General features: G+C 35.9%; 1 protein-coding gene across 1 annotated transcript; it reads right to left on the bottom strand.

Moving 5' to 3' along the window:
- Positions 1 to 861: 861 nt before the first annotated feature.
- LOC100549920 (protein FAM184A-like) lies at positions 862 to 12,467 on the bottom strand. Its single transcript, XM_019613033.1, has 6 exons — positions 11,617 to 12,467; positions 9,841 to 9,976; positions 7,831 to 8,012; positions 6,967 to 7,164; positions 3,770 to 3,892; positions 862 to 1,086 (listed from the first exon to the last, which is right to left on the bottom strand). Exons 1-6 carry the CDS (start codon positions 12,325 to 12,327, stop codon positions 877 to 879), a joined length of 1,560 nt encoding a protein of 519 aa, XP_019468578.1. The 5' UTR covers positions 12,328 to 12,467; the 3' UTR covers positions 862 to 876.
- Between the last annotated feature and the right edge of the window lie 1,856 nt (positions 12,468 to 14,323).

Genomic DNA, 14,323 nt, shown 5'->3' with positions numbered 1-14,323 from the left:
CAAAAAAAAACAATACTTTCTTCTCCTTCCCCATTTTCTTACTGGAAATAAAATGGGAATTAATTTCTAATTACTACACAGCAGAAGAAATATTAATAAAGATTTAAATGTCTCAGATGTATAAGATACTACAGTGAGCTGACAAACTGTGGGACTAGTAAGAGCTTTTCATCTCTGGAAAAAAGGTCAGAGGCCAGAAAAGCTACAAAGCTGACAAAGCTACTAAGTTGACAAAATTTATGATCAGACAAATGAGTTGTTTTGTGTAAAGAGGTCACATTTTCTGGATGTAAGTCTCTCATCTTCTAAAGTATCATAACATATATCTCTAAACTATTCTTAAGGACCTTCTGAAATCTGAATCCAAAATAAAGACTGACCGTTATTTGGGTTAAACATGGTATGATGTAAGACCTCTAGGGAAAGGCAAAACCAACAAACCAACCAAACAAAAAACAATAACAAATTTTTCAATTAATTCTATAACTGGAGTCTTGTTCTGTGTCTTGTTTAGTTAGCATCTATTGTCTGGATTAGGAGTGGTTTAACACAATCCTTTTTACATTTTCATGAAATTCTTACATTCACTCAAATCCCTGAAAAATTCAACTCTGGATATATTTTGCACAGGCATACTTTGGCAGCTAGAGTTTATATTAACTACAAAAAAAGTGCTACAGTTATATTAACTATCAAAAATGTGTTTGTAGCAATATGCATCAAACATTAGAAATTTTCTTTAAAAAAAAAGATTTTGAGATTTTTCATTTTAGCTTCGAATTAGAAGTGAAAACTGTCTTTTAATGGAACTATATAAACCTCTTTCAATAATGTATAAACTACAATATGTCTTGCCATGTTAATAAAAGACTGAAATCACTGCAATGGTATTTTGCACAATTTATTCTCCAACATTATGTTTACCTCAACATTATACAGTGAATCTGTGGTCTCTCGCAGTCTTGCTCTAGTTAACTCTAGTTCTTTCTGGAGTATTTCCTGAGCTTCTTGAAGACTGGAGATATGTCCTTCTGCAGTACCAAGGCCTTGTTCACTTTTTCGTACAAGATCTTGCAGACGACATACCTTCAATATATAATTAAAAAAAAACACTAATTACATAATTATTATTAATACCAGTCAAGTCAACTTGGTTTCATTTCCTTCTATCAATTTCTAATTCAAATAATTTTTTTCTTTGCACAGCCTGTTCTATTCTCTTTTAATATCACTTAATCTTTGTGTATTAGAGCTAAATTATAATATACTATAAGTTAAATAATTTAAACAGGGATAAAAGGATTTAAAAGATTACACAAGGAATGACGTTACACAAAAGTTCTGAAATTAGCAGTATTTTTACTGTGAGAAAGCACATTTTATGCAAATTAAAATCACAAGAAACACTATTTTGAAATACATAAACAGATAAATTAACTTGTGCCAAGATTTATGTTCCTCTGTCTTCAGATTGTCCATAAGTCAGCCCATTTAAAGCTCAACCTAATATCTGTTACGTGACCGTATCACAGAGACATAGAATCAAGTTGAAAAGGATCCACAAGGATCATGGAGCTCAACTCCTCACTCCCCACAGGACCACCCAAAATTCAAACTCTTTGTCTGAGAGCACTGTTCAAATCTTCATGACCACCACCAGGTTTAAGGCTGACAACCACCAAGGGAAGCCTGTGCCCATGCCCAAACAAATTCTGGGGAAGAACCTTTCCCCAGTCCTCAACCTGATCCTCCTCTGATGCAGCTCAACTCCATTCCCTGTCACAAGAGCAGAGCTCAGCGCTGCCCCTCTTTTCCCCTCCTGAGGAACTGCAGGCTGCCATGAGGCCTCCCCTCAGCCTCTTGTCAAGGTTGAGCAAACCAAGAGATCTCAGCAGCCTCTCATACATCTTGCCCTCAAAAGTGTTCACCATCTTTCTCCTTTGGATGTTCTCTAATAATTTTATCACTCTTACATCGCAGCTAAGATTTCGGCTTAATCTGTGGTATTGTTTTCCATGGCATTTTCATTTGCTATTAACTATTACTGCTAGTGATAGTGATACTACAGTAGTAGTAGTAGTAATGCTGTTAGTGATTACTCTAGTCTTCCAAAGTTTGGTGTTACGAATTCTTGCACAGAGTGCTGGTGAGAAACCACAGGCTCTGTACAAAGGTCACCGAAGAGTAACCAAGAGGTTACTCTTGAGGCATGTGGAGTCACCACATAGCAGAGACAACCTGTCATATTGCACAGAAGAGCCTGTAAACACATCATATCCCCGTGTTTCTCAAAATATGTGATTAATATTCCTAACTACTCGTAACAATACTTTCATGTTTGGCTGACTGCTCCTCAGCTCCCCATCTGTAAAACAATACTATACTTCCTTTGCTTTAAGAGTGTGAACTAGCTATAAAAAAGGGAAAAAGTTTTTAAATGTGCAGACTGGAAAAACAGAATAATGGCAGGCCTGCAAGACCAAAGAACAACAGCTAAAAGGAATTTAAGACTTTAGAGAAGTAATAGCCTATCATAGTCTCTTTCTGTTGATATAAGTATCGAGGCACAAGTGTCTTAAAAGACTAACTTTTGGTTTCTGAATATGAACAGGCAATATTAACTACTGTTTTTGTATGTCAGCAAAATTACATGCAAGTACTATTAGCTACTCTAAACACACACAAACACTCATCCATCCACCCATCCACCCACCCACTCACACACACACACCCCCCTAGAACTCTCTCCCATTTAGGCAATCCCATAAAACGTTGAAGAAAGACTACCCCTTTCTTGTCAGCAAGGAATCCCAAATTGCTTTGGCATGACAGGTGTTAGAGGAAAAACTTTTATCATTTTAAGCACTTACCTCTAGGATCCTTCTCGCTATATGCAAACTAGTAATTCCGTAATTCACTACAAAGCACTGCTACTTAGAGGAGAATCCTGACATGAAAAACTGCTCCTAAAATTGTATCAACGTCCCTGAGATACATCATTATGTACTTGGCACTACCACATCACTTGCAGTAAAAATTAACAATAGTCCTACAGATCTAAATAATAAGGAAATCTTATGCAATTATGCCATTCATGAATATATTAGTACACTGTAAATAATTTGTCTCCTTATAAGCAAGAATGGCATACAGTCTTTTGTTGGAAATATAGAAGATGCTGCTCCAAAAGTAACTTGCATGCTAGTGGTGGTGACTATGCTGAAAAATAGTATTTTGTAGTTAAGAAAGTGCTCTATCAAACAGTGTTACTGTGTTCTTTGTCGCTGCTGTAGTTTCCACTGGAATAAATAGAAGGCAGTACTTTTGGAGAAACCTACATATGAAGCTAGGGAGTTGACTAAATTTACTGTGTGCTAATTATGAACCAGTATGGCTTTAAACAAAAATAAATTCCCCCTCGCCCCCCCACATTTCTCTTGACATGCTTTGTGTAGAGATCTAAATATCTAATGAGAAGATAAGCAGAGTTAACACAAGTAAGGTTGTTCTTGTCAATTTTTTTTTTACACTTTTTTTGCTTTGATGTTTTTGGAGAAGACAATTAATCCATTGCTCAGAAGCAGACAAGTAACTTACCATGCTTGACAAATATTCTACTTTTAGAAATAATGCACTACACAGACTGAACAGTATAGTCCTGGCTTTGTACAGGACTCTAAGCACAAATTAAGTATAAGATCATTATTGATTAAATGCACAGATGATCAAGCTCAGAAACGTTAGCTGATACAATTAAGTTGACTCTTGCCTCCTGATTGGCAGAAGTCAGTTTCGTTGTCAGTTCTTCCCTCAGGTTTTCCAGCTGCTGTCGAAGCTGATTCTTGTCATCCTCCAAATGCAGTTTCTCCTTCTCAAACTGCTGTTCTAACTCCTTCAGAAATAAAAGTGAAAGAAATATGCAGTAAGATTATAAAAAAGTACAAGTACATGACAACTCTTCATCCTGGCATAAACAATACTCCTTATCTCAAGCAGGAATTGTCATTTCCTCCAAGTGTCAAAGTACAAACATTTATGTCCAATTAAGATGGAGGTATTAATTTTTCAGTTTGCCATCTAACATCCTTGATTAACCACAAAATAAAGTTATGCAATACTTCCTTCTCAATCACTAGTTTCGCTTTGCATTTAATTAGAAAAATCATTAAAACTACAGCTACTTACTTTCACAGTTCAGCCTTCTGTCAGCTCTGCAATTAAAATAAATTTTATATAGAATTGAAAGAAATCAGCAATCTTGTTTTCAATTTCAGCTACACGCAAATAATCAGCTCTACAAAAATTGAATGAAAAAAGTGTTAACAGAGTTCTGAAAACAGTTCTGTTGGATGAGCTCTTACATGAGTTTACATTGTTTATGTCTTTGTTGGAAGCTTTTTTGCTGAAGGAAAAATGTAATTTTATTTTTCAAATTTACTTTATTAATATTCAGAATGAATTTTCAGTCACGAGACATTTAGGCTGAAGTATGTTAAAACTAACAGCTTTATTACATATTTCAGTTGAATAATACTTAACTCATTCACCACCAAGTCATCTTGTAGACAATTAAAGTTGCCAAGTAAGGTGCTCCAGAGCCAGGTAACACAGGACTCTTACACTACTGGCTCCCTTATTAACTTCCTACTAGGAATTCAGCTGTAATGCAAGGCTTAGCATCAATTCACAGCATCTGTGAATACCATGGCTCAGAATTCTAAGAAATCAGTAATATCTTAGAAACAGTTATGAGAAAATACATAGACCAGAGTCTTGCATGATACAAAAAGCACAACTGAAGCATCAGTAAGATTCTGGAGAAATGAAGATTCAAAGCTCAAAAATTCAAGAGGAAAAAGATTATCATAAAAACAGATAAAACTCTAAGGAAAAACAGCAACATATTGTCATAAGGCTCATTTCAAGAAGAAATGGAGGCCAACCCTTCCTTATCTGATTATTTGAGCTGGTGGTGAGCATATTAAGCCTAGCAGTCTATTAACTCAAATGCTCTATATATTACAATATGCTATAATAAAAATACACAGCTTGAAATAAATCTGATTGTGGTAGAAGCTGGACAAAGTGACAAAATAGAGGGTTGTACTTTGAATAGTACACTGCTATACAACATAACGAATGTATGCTTTCTTTACCAGGCCCAGCTAACTCACCACATGACAAATAATGCTTGTTAAGTAAGACTTGTTCTGTTTGTATCATGAAATCTGCTGTTTGCAAAATTTCACTGGTGCCATTCAGACTCTATTCTGATAACTGAGTAATTAGATTCTTTATGACACCTCTCAGTTTAGCTGTGCAGTATTGAAAAATTATTAGCATTTCTATTTTCATCTTTTTATCTGCTGATAAGCTACAAAAATGGCAGCAGTCCATACTATAAATGGAAAAAAAAGATGCAAAGAAATTTAAGTCATTTCTTCAGGATTCTATTCTCATTCTTTAAAAGTCTCTTCATGCCCCATTCTTTCCAAAGACTACCAGATAATTTTCCTAGTCTTTCAGTACCAAAGAAATCTCCATGTCCACTATCCAAAGCTTTCTTGATCATGCTTCTTCCACAGATTAAACTCAACACCTCTGACCATCTGATACCATCTGTTTCTCTCTTGAATTACTCAAAACCCCCACCCCAAATTGTGATTCAGGACATACATTCCACAGAGGAGACAGTACAGTGATTAAGATTTCACAGAATCACAGAATGGCCAGGGTTGGAAGGGACCTCAATGAATCATGAATCTCCAACCCCCCTGCCACATGCACGGCCACCAACCTCCCCATTTAATACTACACCAGGCTGCCCAGGGCCCCATACAACGTGGCCTTGAACACCTCCAGGGACGGGGCATCCACAACCTCTCTGGGCAGCCTGTTCCAGCACCTCACCACTCTCTCTGTAAAGAACTTCCCCCTGACATCCAACCTAAATCCTCCCTCCCTCAACTTAAAACCATTTCCCCTCGTTCTGCAGTTATCAACCCTTTCAAAGAGTTGATTCCGCTCCTGTCTGTAGGCTTCTTTTAGGTACTGAAAGGCTGCAATGAGGTCACCCCGCAGCCTTCTTTTCTCCAGGCTAAACAAGCCCAGCTCCCTCAGCCTGTCTTCATAGGGGAGGTGCTCCAGTCCCCTGATCATTTTCGTTGATTTATTGAGATCTAGACCCTGACATATCTATAAGTTAACTTCCCCTGACTAGAATCAAGTTTCACAATTCTCATATTTATAGTTAAAAAAGGTAACATCTCTAATTTCATGACTTAAGAACAACTATTTTATGATGCCTTCTGTTTTACGCTCTACTTTAATTTTAGTAACTAATTCTTCAAAAAAATGTTTTGTAAGGTAGCCAAGACATAATGAAGTAAATTAATAAAAACATCATTGAGGCAAACGTGTTCTACAATAACCTAAAAGGTTCAAATATTTTCATCAGCCATATGGAAAGACTATTACATACTGAAAGCTAATTTAATTACTTACAAAAGGCAAGAGTGTCACAGTGTCCCTCAGTAAGTTACCTTCCCTAAGCATCAATGACTACAGCAAAAACATTTTTCTCTTATCCCAAAAGGCCAATTCTATTACAGCAGCAAGCCTTTCAGTTTCAAGATGCTGAAAAACTGATCTTGAGTGAAATATCAACCATTCATGGGCCACAAGAACTGGAAAAAGACGCCTGTTAAATTAAAAAGTAGTAGTCTTCATTACAAAGCAAATTGTTTTGAGTTGAGAATTCTTCTCTATAAAGAGAAGAGCATGAGTTTCATGTTGTTGTTTTTTTAGATATATGTTACTTTAAAAAAGACTGAGCAGTTTCTTCAGAGTGGTACAGCAAATCTCCAGATAAAATTTGCCTTTCAACAAAATGATGCACTACAGGGTTCAAATTATACCATCTGCATTTTTTGAATTTGTTTGATTATTCAAAGAAGACAAACCTACCATCTGCAGTTTTTTCTTATCCTTATTAGCGTTGCTGTGTGCAGCCTCGATTGCAGTATGGTGTTTCCATGCCAATTCTTCTAAAGTTTTTGAATGAGCCTCTTTCAACTGTGCAGCCTCTCCTTCTAACCTTGCTTGCAGTTTTACCAACTCCTTCTCATAATATTCACGTTGCGTCTCTCTTGCTTCATTTACTTTCTATAAAAGATGGAGAAAAAAAATCATTTGTATTCAAGGGTAACAAAATCCTATCATAATTCAAAGAAGAATGTAGAAGGAAACTAAGATGAAATACATAAAACTTTACTGATAACATAAATCTACAAAAATTAACTTTCACATACAGAAAATTGAGCAGACACTAAACACTTATTAATTCAGCAAGTAAGCAAAGAAGCAGTTGAAGTATACTCAGGCAAGCAATATGTCTATTAAAATTTGGGTTTTGTACTATTTAATCTGAACAAAGAGCCATCAGGTATCAAGTCTGCAGAAAATTTCAGTTCACTGTTTTCAAACATATACAGAAGATCTTTAGAGAATCTTTTTTCAAGTTATTTAACCACTTCACCTTTCTCTCTAACATGACACTTTTGATATTAGGTATCTGTGCTTATCACAGTAAGTAAAATGATGTCGTTTTTAAGATGTCTGAAAGAATATGAACAGTATCTAGCCTAACTTCCCTCTGTTCTCACTTTACGGTCTACATTAGTTATTCCATGTTGCAATGTAAGGTACATTTGAAACAAACTAATACTGGTCCAAACCAGGTCAAACTTAAAAATTAAAATATATATCCATTTTTCCTTATAAATGTAAGTCTTCTGCTCTTATTCAGCTGAAGCCAATAAGTTGTCTAACCTTCTCCAAGGCCAGAATCTGCTGCCTTTGTCGCTCATCCAGACTCTGTGTTTTGCTTTGTAGTAAGTTTCTTTCCTCTTCCAGTTGGGATAGTTTTTCTTTTAATCTAGACTTTTCTGATTCCAAATCTCTGATTGTAACTTCTTGTGTCATCTGGGTAGCTTGAAGCGTTCCAATGTGACCTAAAAACAAAACTCTTTAAAACCTCATGTCATTGGTCTTGTAAATGAAGTACACATTCATACTCTAATGATTTCTAGAAAAACTTTAGTGGAAATTTTCATGTGGATCTCCACACTCACTGCAATTCTTACCTTCCCCTCTATTTTACTCTTTTTTATTTTTATTGTTGAAACATCCAACAATTGCAGAGACTTTGCTGTTGGGGCTCCTTCAGTTTCAATTTCTCTGATTCAAAGTTGCATATTGATTCCAAGAGAGCACAGAAGTAGGCAGGACTAAGAAGATGCACAATCAGTCCCAAAGAACTAACCTCACCTACAACCACGCATTTTTACCCCACAATAAGCCACATAAAAGAAAACAAAATACTGAAGTCCAGTGGCACACGTTATCAAATTCTTAATTTTAATCAGCATGCAAGGAATAACAACTAAAGCTAAAAACTAAGCAACTAAAAAGCAACTGAATCTTTGCAGGTCAGAAGCTTTCTTTTGATGCCTTTTGGTTTTTTGGAGGATCGGCATCCCATTTGAAAGCTATAACTGAGATTATCTTAACAGGAAACATATTCCTTTTAGCTATTTACATCCAGAAGGACCTCACAGTTTTGGGTCCCATATGGCCTCTATATTGTCAAAAGATAAAACCTAGCCTATTTCAAGCCCTTACATGCATAGTGTGTACATCCTAGGCATAAAGCTCTCCAGACAGCAAATACAATTAGTCCAATCTATAGAACTGCCTCAGTATTTGAAGGAAAAAAATAAAGCCTTGATACAGGCCACATATACAAACAACATTCAAGGGCTAGGCCACGTAGCCATTTGTAATAGTAACTTTACAGTATTTGCAAGTTAATGCTGTGAATTATTTTCTGTCTCCAAGACCAATTGGTCCAGTCTGGCAACATCCCAGCCCTCAAAAGAAGGTGATTTTATCCAAATTGACACTTGGGAAGGACCACTCCCCTCCCTCTCCCCCCACTTTTGCTAACTTCTGGAAAATAATCAGATGTTTCTATGATTGTTCTAGTTGAATAAGGCCAAAGATAAAGCAGGGGCTTATTTTTGGTCTACCTACAGTATAGTTAATGAAGTTCAAATCCATACCCAATCACCAAACAGTTTGCTACAGATACAATACTAATGAGGTAAAATCCACACATGTACAATCAAGTCTTAAACCATTTTATATGTCATTCCATATGTTAATAAGCACAGAGAAGTCAAGAAAAGAGCTATAAAGAAAATCCTAACAAATTTATTAACCAATAAACCACATATCTTCTGAAAGCAGAGGTAAAGCAAAGTACCACTACCTCAGTGAAAGCACAAAGCAAATGAAAAGGATGGAGAAACAGGAATAATGTTTTTTGGTGATTACATAGAGAACACACAGATGAAAGACAGAAGCATATTATACAAGTACAGTGTCATGAAATCATGACATATAGTTAATGCAAGATGATTCAAGGCCTATAAGATATATACAGAGCACACAAAGTAAAACATTGTACTTGTGTACAATTAATTACACACACAGAAAAAAAATTCTAAGTGCAAACTATGCAATATCAAAACGATTAATAAAAGAACACTTGTCAGAAACATGATTTAGCAGAGGGTTGTTAGTTAGGATAGTATGGTCAGGCTGCAGTTGGACTTGATGTTCTTTAAGGTCTTTTCCAACCTGAGCAGTTCTATGATTCTATGAAGAGCATGAAACAGTCCTTAGGCACACTAAACTTCCACAAGCTTCAAAGAAAAAAGAAACGCAAGAATCAGTAGATGAAGATCGTTTTTTAGATTACATTACTAACATACATACTGGCTTTGAGAACAAGATCAGTGGCCTGCTGTTGTAAGCGCTCTCTGGCAGCTGCTAGCTCACTTTCCACTTCTTTATGTTTGCTTAGCAATGACATCTCTTCCTCCTTCACGTCATCTAGCTGTTTTTGAAGAACCTACAGGAAATATGGTATAACGTCTAACTATATAGAATAACATTGAAATGAGCATTAGGTGAAAATGTACAAAAAAGACCTGTCAGCAAACATTTTATTTCAACACAAGCTGAAATCTTGTAACATTAACATCATATCCATGATGTGAGTTTCCCAAAATATCATAGAAGATATATGGCATGACAAGGAAGCATGAAGCAAAGTGCAATAATATTCAAAAGTGTGTATGAAAAATAAACACGGGATCCATTTGAGAAACCTGGTGTCTCATATCTCGGAGTTCTTCAAACTGAAGAATACGTTGGATGCTTACAGCAGTTTTCAATCTCCTTAATTAAACAGAATTGGAAATGGACTTTTGGAAGACCCTTGGGAGACTGGAAAAAAAGACTATTTTGTATTCATCTTCTGATACAGGAATAAGGGAGTCTTCTTTTACCTGTAGCCATTACACAAGATGACAGCAAAATAGTTCAAAGGATTGGCTGGAATTAGATTATAAATGGCACAAGTTGATGGTATATCTCAGCTCAAACCAATGAAGTCCTGGATTCTTCCAGAACTGCTATAACTATCTTATTTAAGATACTTGGAAACATGAGAGTTACTAAAACTGCCCAAAGTGAGATATTTAAGCTCTTCCACAGTGATCTTTATGCACAGTTACAAAAAGCGAGTAATATTTCACAGAAACTTTTCCTTTAAGGACAATATACATAGTCCTATCTCTCTGCTGACCAAAAGACCTGTCTTTGTATGTCGGGGATGTCTTGTCTGGGATGTCTTGTCCTTCTTTATGGACAAGAAATGTTAGTATTGAACAGCAACTTCAGAATCAAAATAACTCTGAAAACATATTCAGCATTTTAGTTACTGTCTGTAAAAACATCACAGAAGGCTCTTTTTATTATAAAGCCAGGAAAGCTAACATCCAGAAAGCTTTTGCTTTCTTTTCTTCTCAAAAAGCTACTGTTCTTAACACTCTGGATGTTTAGGCCAGATAGTCACCAGTGATCTCTACAACCACAACTGCACTGAATACAGAATATTCATCCTATTTATAGTCTGTTCTATTAAATTTCCGTAAAATATATTAGGCTGCTTCTTAACTTTTTTTCATCTTTTCTAGCGTTTCCATTTATCAGCATAACAATTCAGACATTATCAGTCATCAGCATCTTCCTTCCTTCTGAAACTTTTGTATGGGAGGTATGGATGAATTTACATGGAGAACTAAGGAAAACATACTTGTGCAAGACTTTTTTTTTCCTGTTCCCTAAGTAGTAATGGTTTTGAATACTCTGTCCAGTATACTGTACTTTGGGTAATATGACTGGAACAACCAACTTCTGTTCACGCTTAGTGGAAAGCAAGTCACTTTGCTTGTACAAAGAGAACAAAACTTTCCCATGATTGGGATTTCTAGAGTCTACTGGAATATAAACAAATATATATTAATTCAGACTGGGGAAATTAAATAATATAAATAAAATATCTAGAGTGGATGAAAAACAATTATGAATAGTAGAAAATTCAGTTTACATGTTTCAATCATCTCAGTGTAATAGTCCGGCAGCCTAAACTGGAAAACGAAAGAAAGAAATAAACTCATTTTTGGAACAACAAATTATTGACCTCACCTGAACATTGTTTTCTGCTGTACTAAGAGCCACCTGAAGTTTTTGGCATTTTTCCCGAAGACTGGCAGCTTCATCCTGGACCATTTGCAATTCAGTTTTAAGTTTTCCCAGATTCTTCCGTAAAATACTTTCTTGATTTTGAAACTCTTTCCTTAGCTCCACCTCTTTTTCTTTGCAAGCATGCAGACTTTCAGCTGTAAAAAGCTGGGATCTTTTCAATGAGTCAAGTTCATGTTCATAGAAGGACTGTGCTTTGCTGAGTTTACCTTCATAGTCCTCAATGAGTTTTTTTCTTTCCAGTCTCAATTCCTCAACTTTATTATTCAAGTCTTCAAGTTCCAGTCTGTGCAGTTCCTCTAGCTTTTCTTGTCCCTTACTCAAGGTTGCATTCTGATTCTGTTGAGTCTTCAGAAGTTCTTGAATCTCAAGCCTATGCGCAGCTCTCAAGTCTTCCAGAGCTGAGCGCTTGTCCTTTTCATATTGCACTTGCAACTGTATGAAACTTCGTAGCCTTTCCTCAAATTTCTTCCTGATCTCTTCTACTTCTCTTGACATCGTCACTACACGTTGGACATGCTGGGCTTCTGCACAAAGCTGCATGTCTTCAACTCTATCCTTATACGCTTCAAATTCTGTCAAGGCCTGATGTTTCATTTTTTTATGATCTTCCAGTGACTCCTCCAAAACCTGGATCTTTCTCTTAAGATCCATTTCTTCTGCAACTTTACTTTTATACTGCAAGATCTTCTCCCTTGTTTCTGCAAGAATTTGTTGAATTTCTTCTTCATGGGCATCCTTAAGGGCTTGAATAGCAGCTTCATGTTCATCATTTTTAGTGTTCAAAGCATATATTACCTACAAATATGAAACAATAATATACTGAGAAAAGGCATTCTGGCTAACTACTAAATAAAAATAAAAAATTAAAAGCACCCTAGGCATTCTGCTACTTTGACAATCTGGCATGTTTTCCTGATACAAGTGAGACACCAAATGTTCGAATTTGACTGCATAAATTCTGATTTAGTCATTACAATCTTACACATTTTGTGGAACAGGCTTTCTACAGTTTGCAACCTATAATTTTGCTGATTAAAAGTTGGCCTTTATATACATGTTGTTGCTGTAAATTCCAGTGGTGAAAAAAGCACATTATACATATGAAAAACAAACATAATATTTGAACAGAAATTTTTCTGCCAGAAAATATACACACACAACAATACAAGACAACAATATATGCTCCAATTTCTTTTCCTGCAGTAATAAAGTCCAAATCTTGAATTCCTGCTCTTCAACTGCAAACTATTCTTAACTATTCTGTTTTAGACACATCTAAAATGCCAACACTGATTGCTCTGGTTTACAGACCTGTAAGTTGCCCAGATACAAGTTGCTTTTAGGCAGTTCATCTATTATACAACCTGTGTATCCAAATCTCTTAAGATCTGAGGTTTCTAACTACATAAGCTTGATAAACTTCCAGCTAGTCAGTTAGTTGAACAGAAAAAGAAGACAGCAGCTTGGGGAGTCAAGGAAGCTAAGCAGCTGAAGTTGGTTGTGAAGCCAGCAAAACTACTCAACATTCGGTTAAAGTTCTAGAGTAACTAGGTATATCTCTTGGGATGTATCAATTGCACAACACTGTAATTTAAAATAAAAAATTCAGCCTAACTCTCACAAACATACAGAAGTGTGTTCCTTTTTTACAAATACATCAGCAAAGAAACTATTCATACTGTAAAAAATACTATAAGATTGTCAGCTAAAGATCTTAATACCTTTTATACAAAACAGTAGCATAACTAATAAGAGTCTAACGAAATACTATGTGATTCAGTCTACAGAACTAAAGAGCATTAGTAACAAAACCAGTAATGACCTTTTTATGCCAAGAATCAAGCACTGAACTATTTAGCTCTACCCCGTGGAGTATAACAAAGGAAAGCTTTTTCTGTATTAGCATTGGTGTCTTGCACCAACACGGAATACAAACAACACTATTTGAAAGTGTGGCTGAAAGACATTTGACTATTTGGCTAAGAAACATTTTCAGCTCCAAACCAGATATTATATTCTTACATGGCCAGCTTCACTTGGGTCATCTGCTCCAACCAGCAACTCAGTCATGATAGAATGAATGTTTTTCCAATTAAAAATACATACTTCACCTTAATACTAGTATTAGGTGCCAAGTAAATTCTGCAGCACAGAGAATATCAAAACAAATGAGTGGTTTATTCTTTTGAAGTTAACATGGAAATAGGAACTGATACCTTTTAGAAAAACAACAAACTAACATGTCTTGCACAAACAAATTTTATATCTTTGGTAAACCTTCATTTCAGACTCAACAAATGGACTTCTGAGACAGAGCATACATTTAGGTTCATCCAACTGATATGCCTTATTCTCAGTAAACACTTCGGTGCTGCTGCCAGTGCATGTTGATGCTTCAGCCACCAGTTTGAAACAGCCCAAGACTGCACTTCTCTTTAATAAGCTGCAACAAAACTACAATGACAACAACAAATTGTTCATGTGCAACTTATTAATGGTTTGGAACACAAACCAACAAGCCCGACCTACTCTATCAGTAGGTAAATGAGAATTGAGCTGTTCAACACAGAAAGTACTACAGTATGCTGAGAAACAATAACAAGACTTTTCTAAGGACAAGTCATTACCTACAGATAAAAGGGGGATA

The sequence above is a fragment of the Meleagris gallopavo genome, chromosome 2, assembly GCF_000146605.3.
Source record: "Meleagris gallopavo isolate NT-WF06-2002-E0010 breed Aviagen turkey brand Nicholas breeding stock chromosome 2, Turkey_5.1, whole genome shotgun sequence".
Taxonomy (NCBI): domain Eukaryota; kingdom Metazoa; phylum Chordata; class Aves; order Galliformes; family Phasianidae; genus Meleagris; species Meleagris gallopavo.
This window is presented reverse-complemented; position numbering and strand designations above follow the sequence as displayed.